This window comes from Tiliqua scincoides, chromosome 3, assembly GCF_035046505.1.
Source record: "Tiliqua scincoides isolate rTilSci1 chromosome 3, rTilSci1.hap2, whole genome shotgun sequence".
NCBI classification, from domain to species: Eukaryota; Metazoa; Chordata; class Lepidosauria; order Squamata; family Scincidae; genus Tiliqua; species Tiliqua scincoides.
This window is the reverse complement of record NC_089823.1, coordinates 113,158,681-113,170,792: the sequence shown is the minus strand read 5'-3', so window position 1 is coordinate 113,170,792 and position 12,112 is coordinate 113,158,681. Positions and strand designations below refer to the sequence as shown.

General features: G+C 43.4%; 1 protein-coding gene across 2 annotated transcripts in view; it reads left to right on the top strand.

Moving 5' to 3' along the window:
* SLAIN1 (SLAIN motif family member 1) overlaps nucleotides 1-11,506 on the top strand; it is a 55,010-nt gene extending 43,504 nt beyond the window's left edge. For both annotated transcript variants that reach the window (XM_066621866.1, XM_066621867.1), the window contains 3 exons: nucleotides 2,215-2,370; nucleotides 5,349-5,649; nucleotides 11,431-11,506. In XM_066621866.1, coding sequence (XP_066477963.1) covers nucleotides 2,215-2,370; nucleotides 5,349-5,649; nucleotides 11,431-11,506 — 533 coding nt within the window. The remainder of the gene's footprint in view (nucleotides 1-2,214; nucleotides 2,371-5,348; nucleotides 5,650-11,430) is intronic.
* Nucleotides 11,507-12,112: the final 606 nt, after the last annotated feature.

Genomic DNA, 12,112 nt, shown 5'->3' with positions numbered 1-12,112 from the left:
ATGAGCCAATGTTAAAATATTTAAATCTGAGTTCTTTGAGCCTTGCATTCTCTGTTTCAAAGGCTTGTTTTTGATTGCTTTGCTTTCCCTTGTAATGCTTTGTGAGCATGACAGGAGAGATGAGTTAATCTAAAAATAAGTCAGGCATTTCTGTTTGAAAAGCTGACTCCAAACTAGCATATTTGATAGCAACTAAGGATATTTTTGCCTCAGTCTAGAACAGTGATTTTCAATCTTTTTCGTCTCATGGCACACTGACAAGGTACTAAAATTGTCAAGGCACACCAGCAGTTTTTGACAATCGACAAGGCACACCATGCTGTTGGTGGAGGGCTCATATGCCCCAATTGTCCTATTAATAAATGACCCTCCACCAAACTCCCGCGGCACACCTGAGGACCATTTGCAGCACACCAGTGTGCCACTGCACAGTGGTTGAAAATGGCTGGTCTATAACTATTGGTCACACAAAGTGCAGTGAGATCATTACACCTCTAGGCTATAAATTGAAAATGAAAAACATGGTATCCTATTGGTCCATAGCCCTATCCCCACTGTGGATAATACAAAACTACATCAATTTATCAGTTTTATGCCAATTTAACAATGATGGTGGTTTCCATGCAATTCTGAGAATTGTATTTTACTGCTTTGGAGAGAATATTTTTAAGAGACATCTGTCTCTCTTGTTGTCATCCAGGGAATCACCCTGGGCAGAGATCCACAGCTGAGGGAGGAGGAGCCCAGCCCAAGGGAACACCCAGGGGACTGCCCTGGGGGGGGCATGAAGCTACCCAGGGAGGGTAAGGCTCCAGGGCCACCACTACAGACAGACTACTCACCCTTTGGGTGGGGCAGAAGAGACATGGCAGCCCAGCTGCAGCTACTCCTTTTAACCGGTAGGGCAAGGCATGCAATAGGAAGACCTGAGATCTCAGACTCAGGCAAGATCAGGAAAAGGCGGGGCTTGAAGGGCTGACCAGGAGAATAAGAAGGGATCAGGCAGCCACAGGAGGAGAAAGCACCTTCCTGAGCTCTGTCAGGGAGGAGAGAGGAAGGGCAGAGGAGTGGAGGAAGACCTGGCCTCCTAAGGAGGGAGCCGTTGCAGCCTGGGGGTAGACACAGCCTGGTGGCAGCCGCAATCAATGGCCAGAGACTTTGGCCCGAGGAGGAAGGAAGAAGAAGGAGGAACCCGCCCAAGGTGCAGCCTGGCTTGCTAAGACAGGAGATCCTTCCCAGGCATGCTGGAGAGCCCCAGCTGGAGGGAGCCCAGGGAGCGCATCCAGTCTGACCCCACTTACCTAGAGGGAGGACTACTTCCTGTCTGTTGGGACAAGGAACCTGATGACAGCCGGGCTGGAGACAACCTGTGGGAGTGAGAGGAGAGTGAGAGCACAGGCACAAACCGCTCGAAGGCAGCCCCAGTTCCAAGGGGACCACCCAGGTATACCCACCAGCCAGAGGAGAACCTGGAGTCCTCGGCACAACTCCTGGTGAGAAGATAATTGAGGGAACCAGTGAAGTAACTGGCCCCTTCTTGTGGACTTTATTGTGGGCTTTATTTACAACTGTAAACGGGGTATGTCCCAGGGAGCCCTGTGCCAGAACAGGGACCCAGATGAATGTGAAATCCTTTACTAATTAAAAAGGGTCAGAAAACCCATTTTTGTTGCTCTTCTTTCTTCCTGATGGTGAGGGAGGAACTGGACAGTCCAGAATCGCACAGCAGACCCCACACCCCTGGACTCCACCCCCAAAGATGGATGTCATACTTGTTCTCTGAAGTATGACATCTCTGAATAATAACTGCTACACCAGTGTAAGTCAATAGTGTAGATATGTCATATGAATTCTTCTAATGAATAGGCTATAAAAAGAAAACCAAAGGGGAAAGCTGCTCCTTTATATGAATCTGCATAATCTTTGCATTTAAAGGATAAGCCATAATGATGATTCTAGCTATCGTAAAATCATTGGCTATAGCGGACGTTGAACTCATTTTGTTCTAACCTAACTTCTTGTAGAACTTTGTTGTAGGCAGTGTATTTCTAAACATCAGACACCAGAGACAAACAGAGATGGCTGTTGTCTTTACTCCCTGCTTAAGAGCTTCCCAGAAGCATCTGGTTGGCTGCAGTGGAAGATGGACCACTATATTCAATTAGTGATAGCCTACCATTTCCTAATAACGAAAAACCTTTCCTTTCACCGCAGATAAACTCCGAAGGAGCATGCCTAACTTAGCTCGGATGCCAAGTACCCCAACCATCAATACCAATGTCAGCCCTGCCATCACTGTGAGGAACAGCCTAAGTTTTGATTCCAATTTGCATGGAGCTGGTAATGGGATATCGAGAATACAATCTTGCAGTAAGTGTGACATCTTTGCCATTCGTTGCAGCAGAGGAAGCTGTTGGAAGATAGCAGAATTCTTTGCTTTTAGATTCCTCTGTTCCCTTTTTAATTTTGAAAAGTATTGTTTTCTTCAGAGGTGTTTCCTTTTGAGACACATTTCTGTATTTACATGTGTAACTTTACAACATCTGCAGGTGTTTGGTTTTTAACTTCCTTCTTGAGCTGTCAAATCTTTTTCTTATCTGAGTGTCAGATAAGTGTCTGACACTTTTTCTTATCTGAGTGTCAGATTCTGTTGTATACCCAACAGAAGCAAGCAGTACAGATTTTCCTGGATAATGCGATTTCAAGTGGATCATTGACATCTGAATGGTTCCCACCCAGAAAACTTTCTTGCACATAGAAAACTATGTTGAAGAAAAGCCTAGACTGTCATGGTAGTTCTATATTTGCAAAGAGTTCTGGATGGGGGCATTCAAAACATCTAATATCCTACTTGCAACTCAAAGTGATACAGACCTAGGAAAAGTTTTTGTTGTCGTTTGATTCTGCTTTATGTATAATGAGTATATAAATGTGCTCAAAGTGTTCGTTCAGTTGTGCTCCTATCTGAGGGGTAGCCATCTTCTTACCAAGTTAGTAGACGAGGACTTTTTTCATTCCTGATGGACTGGCAGCAGCAACAGCTGATGGCCAATACAACACCCCCTATAGCAGTATTTCTGAAACTGTGAGTTGGGACCCACTAGGTGGGTCGTGAACCAATTTCGGGTGGCTCCCCATTCATTTCAGTGTGTATTTTACTTTTAATACATTAGATCTGATGCTGCCATGGTAGGTGACTATATTTGGGTAAATATTACAAATCTGTATTTTGACCACTATGTGCATGGTTTTAACAATGGGGCTTATTCCCAGCTAAGTGTGTCTAGGATTGCAGCCCTTGAGATGTTTGGAGAATGTTTTTAAGTCAATCAGCAACTGCTTGGGAGGGTTAGGAGGGGTCTTTTATATTTTAAATAAATTTTTGAACTTATACTTATTGTAAACTTTTAATTTTCTTGAATTGATTTTGTATTATGGGGATGTTAGAAATTTTCTTGCTTGATGATGTCACTTCCAGCCATGACATCACTTCTCGGTTAATGCCATCTCTTCTGGTGGGTCTTGACAGATTGTCATTCTAAAAAGTGGGTCCCGGTGCTATTAGATTTAAAAACTACTGCCCTATAGCGTTGCACCAAATGTGAAAGAAACCCATATCCATTGCCACAGTAAGTGGAGGGGTCGACCTCGCTGACAGCCAAAGTTGCTGGCTAGGCCCAGTCCTCCCTTGAGGGCAAAGGTTAGGCATTAGCAGTCACCCCCAAAGTGCTAGATCCTCAGGAACTTTCCAAGGATGCTTTGCGCTGATGTCAGCCCTACAGTCATTATGTGTACTGTTTCATTAAAGAAATTGAATATTATGTAGCAGGGATTTCCCACTATTGGGAAAATAGTTTTTGAGCTTTTTGTTTTCTCCCAAAATTTGGTAATTTAATGTTTGGTAGACTTTTTAAAAATAATGCTTTGTTTTGTTCCATAAAACAGCAGTAGATGTTCATCAGAGGGCAGAATTGCAACTTTTTGGATGCTTTTAGCATTGGTTTCAAATGACAGTTTGTACAATGCCTTATTTAGAATGTGCTGCTAAGTCTGTATTGTCAAATTTGAGCTGTTAAGTATAAAAGTCAAGTATCTGGTATCTGAAATAATTTGCATTTTATAAGTGGCAACACTCTAAATTGCAATCTTCTGAAGCTTGTGAAATGAGGAATTAATTACAGATTTGTGTGGCTCCTGCAACAAATTTGCTTGGCTTAAAAGTCTGAACTATTGTAAATGTAATAAGTTAAGAATTGATTGCAGTTTGGCCCACTGAAGCCAAATGAATAGAATTGTGGAGTACAGAGGGCCCCATGTTATCCGCAAGTTTGGCATCCATGGATCTCTAGTATTGGTGCTGAATCTTTCAACTCCCCAGCTGACCAGAGCATAGCTGCAGTTTGACCTGGAGGCTTTCTGAGGCCTGCAGAGGTCATGCATGACTACTGCGGGCCTTAGAATGCATGAAAATACAAAAAAAGTGACTTCCCATTTTATGATAAAACCAGAAGTGACTTTTTAATGTTTAATAAGTCCTTGGGGCCCTCTAAAAGTCTTCTGGAACTTCCCTGGACCTCCCAATGCCTTATAAGGCATTAAAAATGGTCACTTCTGGTTTTACAGTAAAACCAGAAGTAGCTTTTTTTGAATTTTCTGGCATTCTGAGGCCTGCAGTGGCCCTGGACAGTCACCGGTGGCCTCTGTGGGCCTCACGGAGCCTATTTCCAGTCATGTTCGGAGGTTGGGGGCAAAAACCGTAGGTTTGAATACTGTAGTTTTCCATATCCATGGGGGTTCCAGGAACGGAATCCCCGTGGATAATGAGGGATCCCTGTAGTTGTGGTGGAGAGCTACAGATGAAACCTAAATTAGCAGTCACTCCTTCTCAGGGACCCCTGGGAATTGTAGTCCTCTGATGGGACTCAAGGATCTCTTGTGGAACTCTGTGCTATCCCCTTTACCAGATGATGTGACCCTCCAGCACCCCAACCTATCACTCTCTGGTCCTCCATGCTTGCTTTGTCCCCATCTTCCAATCCAGGGTGTGAGAGTAGGTGCATCAGCAGAGGCAACTCGGTAGACAGAAGCGGGTGCCCCCTGCCAATCTGTTGCCTGAGGTTACTGTTTCAGTTGGCCTCATGGATGGGCTTGCCCAGTGGAGCATACTCCTAGTCTTGAACTAATTCTTGTTAACCCAAGGCTAAAGTCACCATTCAGGCTGGCTTTCTTATGTGTCTGCTCACCATCTGTAAGAACAGTCAACATGCATGGAGGCTTCCTTAGGAATGCGTGTCTGTCTTTTGCATGTGGGCCGTAACCCTGTGTTTCTTGCATTTCCTTCTTTCTAGTTCCTTCTCCGGGCCAACTTCAACACAGAGTTCACAGTGTGGGACACTTTCCAGTATCAGTCAGGCAACCTCTCAAAGCCACAGCCTATGTGAGTCCAACCATTCAAGGCACTACAAGCAGCAACAGCAACAGCACCGTTCCGTTGTCCAGCACCTTACAGTTACATTCAAACACAGGCATCCCCATGCCAAACAAGACTGCAAATGCAGGCATTGTCACTCGCAGTGGTCTTCCAAGGCCTTCCCTGGCCATAAGTGGCAGCAGCATACCCAGGAGCAAAATTGCACAGCCAATTCGAAGGTGAGGTTTTTGTGTTTGAAGAACAAAGTTAGGGTTGTCTGCAATACAGACTTAAGCTGACTCAACTGTCGTTCCTTGACCTGGAGGACAGTAGTTCTGCAAGGAGGGCTAAGTATCTCTAACAGAATTCTCAGCATCCCCCCCCCATCAAACTATAATTCCCAGAAGCATTACAGTTGAATTGGTATAAACCTGATATCAGTTCTTAGTATGCACTCGACCGTACTGAATATCCTTGCTTTCTAAGAACAAACAACTAATTGAATATGCTGCACATAAATGTCTATTGACGTTACAGAAGGCCAACGTGTTCTATCTCCTGTGATCTGGAGGGTGGATGACATTCTAGAATTCTCAGAGCTTTCCATTCGTAGATGCTTCATTTTGAAAAGTGGAGTCCAGTACCCTCTGCATGTTTACTAGGGAGTACATTCCTCTAGATGCAGTGGAACTTACTTCTAAGTAATCATTGTGCTGCCATACTCCTTTCAAGTGGCCTTTTTTGTTGGGCTGTTTAACATGGTGGGTCACAAACTGGCCAAACAGACAAGGCCAAATAGACCCTACTGACTATATATAGTGGCCTACCAGGTGCTGAATAAATCAGTGGCAGACCACATATACCTTAGGTTAGGCTTAGAAGGTTGCAGTTCAGCATATCATAAGTAACATTTTAAAAATGGTACACCTGGCCTCAGTCTGAGCCCATGATAAAAGCATCATGTGACCTACCCAAATTGTTGACTTTAGGGAATTCAGTGCAAATAAGAAGAACCCTATCACAGGTAAAGGAATGAGAAATAGTCCTTATAATGCAGACGGATGCTCTTATGTGAAATACTTTGTATTGCTTGCAGAAATCAATTATGCTGCATGTGATTGTCTGTCAAATGCCTAATAAACCTCATGTGTGCCTTCCTGGGACTAGGAAAATTGGGGGAGGGGGATTGTTAAGCAGCTGGCTTGGAGGAACACAACTCCAGATGAGTTCCAGATGGGAACCATCTGGACACTGCTGTAACTAGGGAATATTTGGAGAGGCCCAACCTAACTAAAGAAAGGGAAGGGACATTGGGTTGTAACTTCCAGGGCTTACGTTCCATATGTACGAATGCATGGAGTATGGAAAATAAGCAGGATGAGCTTGAACTTCTAGCAGGTGAAGGTAAATTTGACTTGACAGGAATAACCAAGACATGATTAGATGACTCTCCATGATTGGAATGCACAAGTGGAAGACTATCAGCTGTTCAGGAAGAACAGATGTGGAAAAGGGGAGGAGTTGGCATTATATGTCAAAAATTTATACAGCTTCTCAGAAATCCAACAAAATGGTCCAGGTAGCCCCGTGGAGAGGATCTGGGTGAACATTAGGGGGAAAAGCAACCATCACAACATTGTCGTGGGTGTCTGCTATAGATTGCCAGGCCAAGGGGAGGAGGTGGATGATGTTTTCTTGAAACAACTGGCAGAGATTGCAAGGAAACATCAGATGGTTATAATGGGGGACTTTAACTATCCGGATATCTGTTGGGAGACTAACTTGGCCAAGCATGGGTGCTCCAATAAATTCCTGTTGTGCCTGGAGGATGACTTCATCTTCCAGAAAGTGGAGGAAAGAACAAGGGGGAAAAATACAGGAAAAAATTCTTGACAGTAAGGGCAGTTCAGCAGTGGAACAGATTATCGAGGGAGATGGTGAATTCTCCCTCACTGGGAATCTTCAAGCAGAGACTTTGCAAACACCTGCTGGAGATGCTCTAGGAGGATTTCCTGCTACAGTCGGGGTTGGACTAGATGACCTTTTAGATCTTCTGATTTTATGAACTTCTACAGCCTAGTCTCCATCTGGTGTCTCTTTGTGTGGGACTGGGTAACTTACTGTATTCTTTTTCCATCCCTAGTCCATCAAGAGGGGAAGGCTGGCCTTCCACCTTACTCCTTAATTGTATATTTGTTTGGGGGTGTGTGTGAGGAGGTGGGGGTGTTTTTAACATAACAAACAAATGTAAGGGAGAATATAATCCATGCCTGCCTATCTTGTAATCTACCAAGCGGAATGCAGCAGCACGCCAGTCATATAGTATGGCCTGCCTGCAGTGGCATTCCTATCCCAGGGCCACATCACCAGGGGTGCCACCCCCCACACCGGGACTCACTGCACCCACTATCTCCCACCTGGAGATGTTCTTAGGGCCAGACAGGCCGCCCTTGGCTTGGAGGCCCTCAGAATGCCTTCTAAGGGCCAAAAATAGTCATTTCTGGTTTCAGGCAAGTGACTACTTTGGCCTTTGGAAGGCATTCTGAGGGCTGGTAAAGCTGCGTGTGGCTTCCCTGGCCCTCAGAATATCTCTGGGGGAAGGCCCTCAGGGGGCGGCCGTCCGATCTGCATGTCAATACTATTGATAGTCAACTGAGTGTCACGGGGGGGGGCTTGGTGCCACCCCCCAAGCCTAGTGCCTGGGGCATTTGTCCCTCTTGCCCCCCCCAAATATGCCACTACCTATCTGGTGCTTCACATCAACTTCTATCTCTTGCTTAGAAGGTCACTCGCTCTACAGACCAGTTATAAATTCTTCTAACCGAGCAGCTGGCACACTGTCAACTACTGCAGTGTGATTTTTTTCCTTGGGGATAACACTGATTAAGTCATCAGTTTCATTAAGCCAAGAGCCATTTAATAATTCTAAATCCATTTTAATTGTGTTGATAGTTGGATAATGAAGTGTTGCTAAATGTTAGATTTCTGTAATTAAAGGTTAAACCCAAAGGCCGCCATCCTACACATCGCTGGACAGTTTAAATTACAGAATTTGAGCACCTAAACTGTGGGCCCAGACTGCAGCCAAGATGTCTTAGTGCTTGATCAGGGAAACTATTATTAAGAATATTTATATACAGGTCCAGCCTATTTATACACGGATTTGACTCAACACTCATTTGAATTGCCACTGCAAATGAGGAGGAATGTGCTGATCCCTTGAGAAGGGAAAAAGTGCACCCCTTTAAAATCAGTGTACAAACTGAACAGTCCTTTAACAATGAGAGAGAGAGGGGGGGGCAGCTGGCTGACAATCCATCAATCCTCTCTCCAGCGGACCCCTCCCTTCCCCCTGAGCACTTAAAAGAAAGGTGATCACATTGCATTGGTGAAGGGAGGGGCTGAGTGAAGCACTGTGCTTGGAGGAGGACTGATTGATGGATTGTCTTCTCAATGACTCTTATCTTACATCACAAAGGTCAGCAAGGCTGTTCACTGGAGCAAAGAAACTTTGTTTTTTAAATTGATTTGCTATAGTTCGTTTTTTGCCATCCAGTGCAAAAAATGAGCGCTTGGAACTCATACAAATAATGAGGTTCAACCTGTACTGCTTTTCAACAAAAAATCATCTTTCTTGGAATAGTAGCTTGAGGCAGGAGATACAATGTTCTTTCATCTAGAACACTGTTTCTAAAACTGGTTGGGACCCACTAGGTGGGTTGGGGACCAATTTCAGGTGGGTTCCCATTCATTTCAGTATTTTATTTTTAGTATAAGAGATGATACCAACATGGTATGTGACTGCATTTGGGGAGATCTGTACTTTTAACATCCATGTCCATGTTGGCATCCTTCAGTCTCGGAAGACTATGGTATTGTGCTCTGAATGGTGGTTCTGAAACAGAGTGTCCTCTCCAGTGCGCAAAGACTAGGTAAAGTAGGTATGAAGGATAGGCTGTTACCCATGCAGCAAATCCCCCCTCTCCACGTTGCTGAAATGGTCCAATGGAAAGGCAGAAGCCAATATGGTTGGTTCCAGCGGTGTTGCAGGAGTTGCCAGAACGTGACTGTGTTCAGCCATGAACTGCTTCAGGGACTCCAGCTCCGGATTTTGCCTCGAGGTTGACTCCTGAAAACTTTTCCATAGCTGGATGTAGCCACAAGGCAGTGGAGGTTTGGGATCAGAGTTTTCCTTCTCTCAGATGAGCTGCCTTCCCAGGCTAATGAGTCCCATCTACCCGGTGGCTGTTTAGTCGCCTCTTACGACAAGTACAGCCCAATTGAGGGCCTATTCTTATCCCCCAGCCCCCAGGGGTTTAACATATACAATGCTTTTAACGTATACTTTTAATATGCTTTTAACGTATACAATGCATATGCTTTTATAAATGAGAATCAGTGGGGCTTACTCCTGGGTAAGTGGGATAGGATTGCAGCCTAGGATTGTTAAAAAATTTTCTTTCTTGATTATGTCACTCCCAGCCATGACATCACTTCCAAATTAATGACATTACTTCCAGTGGGTCCCAACAGATTATCATTCTAAAAAGTGGAGCCTGGGCTAAAAAAGTTTGAGAACCACTGATCTAGGACAAAGCATGTTATCACTATCTCTTTTGGACAGTTTGATGGTGATCATTGGCACACAATAAGTTTTCCCTTGAGGTGTCCTACTGCAAAGTTAAGTGCCAGATTCAACCATGTGTGTGAAAATGCATTAATCTCTGTTTAAAATTAACAAAACCTATAATTGTTGTGAATGGTTTACAACCCCCCAACTTTATTTAAAACAGTGGTTTTTTTGCTGCATTTCTCTTAGCAAATGTAGCAAGTATCTCAATCAACTGTGCTTCTCTGCTATAGCTTTGAAAGCCAGCTGAGAAGGCAAGTAAAGAGACCAACCAAAGACCTTCTAGACAAGGCAAAAACCTCACAGAGTAGCACACTGGCTGAAAAAGATCTGCACCACTTGTCTTGAAAAACTGGGTATTAGCAATGGGAGCCAAATAGTGTCACAGTGGCAAACAAAACCCATCAGAGCTCTTCCTCATAACCATGATAATTACAGGTGGATCATATATAAAATTAATTGATATAAATAAATTGATATAAATTAATATAATATAAATTAATAAATAAACAACTGGATATAATTCTTAGTCACCAATGAATGCCAAATAAATACTTAAATACAAGACTGGGACAATAGAGAGCCTTTTATTGTATTTATTTTTTATTTTATCTGTTGAAAGAATAAACTGACCCTGAGACACTAGTCAGAGCTCTTCAGTCCAGCTGACCTGGCAGAACCAGCATTACTAGTGCTTGTATCTTGCTCAATTTGCAGTAGACACCTGCTGAAAATTAGTTGTCAGCTAGGAATATATAGTATGTGAATGTATACAGTGTTGCAACATAGTACAGTGGTGCCTCGCAAGACGAAATTAATTTGTTCCGCAAGTCGTTTCGTATTGCGAAAATTTCGTCTTGCGAAGCGCGGTTTCCCATAGGAATGCATTGAAATTTAATTAATGCGTTCCTATGGGCAAAAAAAGTCAGAACAAAGTCAAATTTGGTTTACAAAGTGTTTATTAAGTGCTCTTTAAAGGCATACATACTGTACAGAGGATTTCAAAAATTTCAAGTGCAAAACTTCAACTTTTTAATTTTAAAAATTCGTCTTGCGAAGCACAGCCATAGAAAAATTTGTCTTGCGAAGCACGGCATAGAAAAATTCGTCTTTCGAGTCACCAGAAAAAATCGCAAAAACGCTTTCGTCTTGCGAGTTTTTCGGTGTGCGAGGCATTCGTCTTGCGAGGCACCACTGTATATTGGACCTAGAACTAAATCAACCTTGCCAGATGCCTATTTTCAGGAGTGAATGGGGATGGCAGTAATGTCTTCTGACCTGAACCTGTGTTTGCTTTCTGTATCCTGCTGACGTAGGGCCATCTCATAATTGTTATTGCAATAAACTTTAATATACTGCTTTTCAACAAATCTTGCTTCTCTCTTAACAGTTTCCTTCAGCCGCCAAAGCCTCTTTCTTCGCTTAGTACTCTACGGGATGGCAACTGGAGGGATGGCTGTTACTGATGCTGGCTGGACCCAAACTATGAACCAGACAGAATGCAGATCCTCTTACCTAGCTGGCTGGGTAACTAGAACTGTAGGAGGCTGGATGGGCAACATGGAGCTCTTTCTTCTGTCATTTTCATTTGTTGCTCAACATAGGCGAGACTACATATTGCACTTAGTTGTTTGCTTGGAAGAAACAGCAGTGTTGACATCAAAACATTATTGTTTAGACCTTTTTCAATATGCACGAAGGACCAGAAGTATCCCACTTGGGGGAAAGCCAGTGTGTGATTTATGAATGCTCTGTTGTAATGACATTTTCAGAACTTATCTGTGCACTTTTTTTCCATTTAAGCGAAGCATTTATTTTAATGAGTCTTCTTGCAGATTTACACATTAGATTTCTACATGACATGCTTGAAATTTTCTTTTGTAGCCTTTTTAAGGGGGCGTAATTTTGCACTTAATTTGGTTTTTCATTTGCTTGAATCAAACAGTATTAAAGTGTTGTGTGTGCGTGTGCCATAAGTCTTTTTTTAAAAATGGTAAGGACTATTCTTGGCAATTGGGATACATCTAACATATCTGCCCCAATCCAGCTAGGGTTATCTACACACATAAACA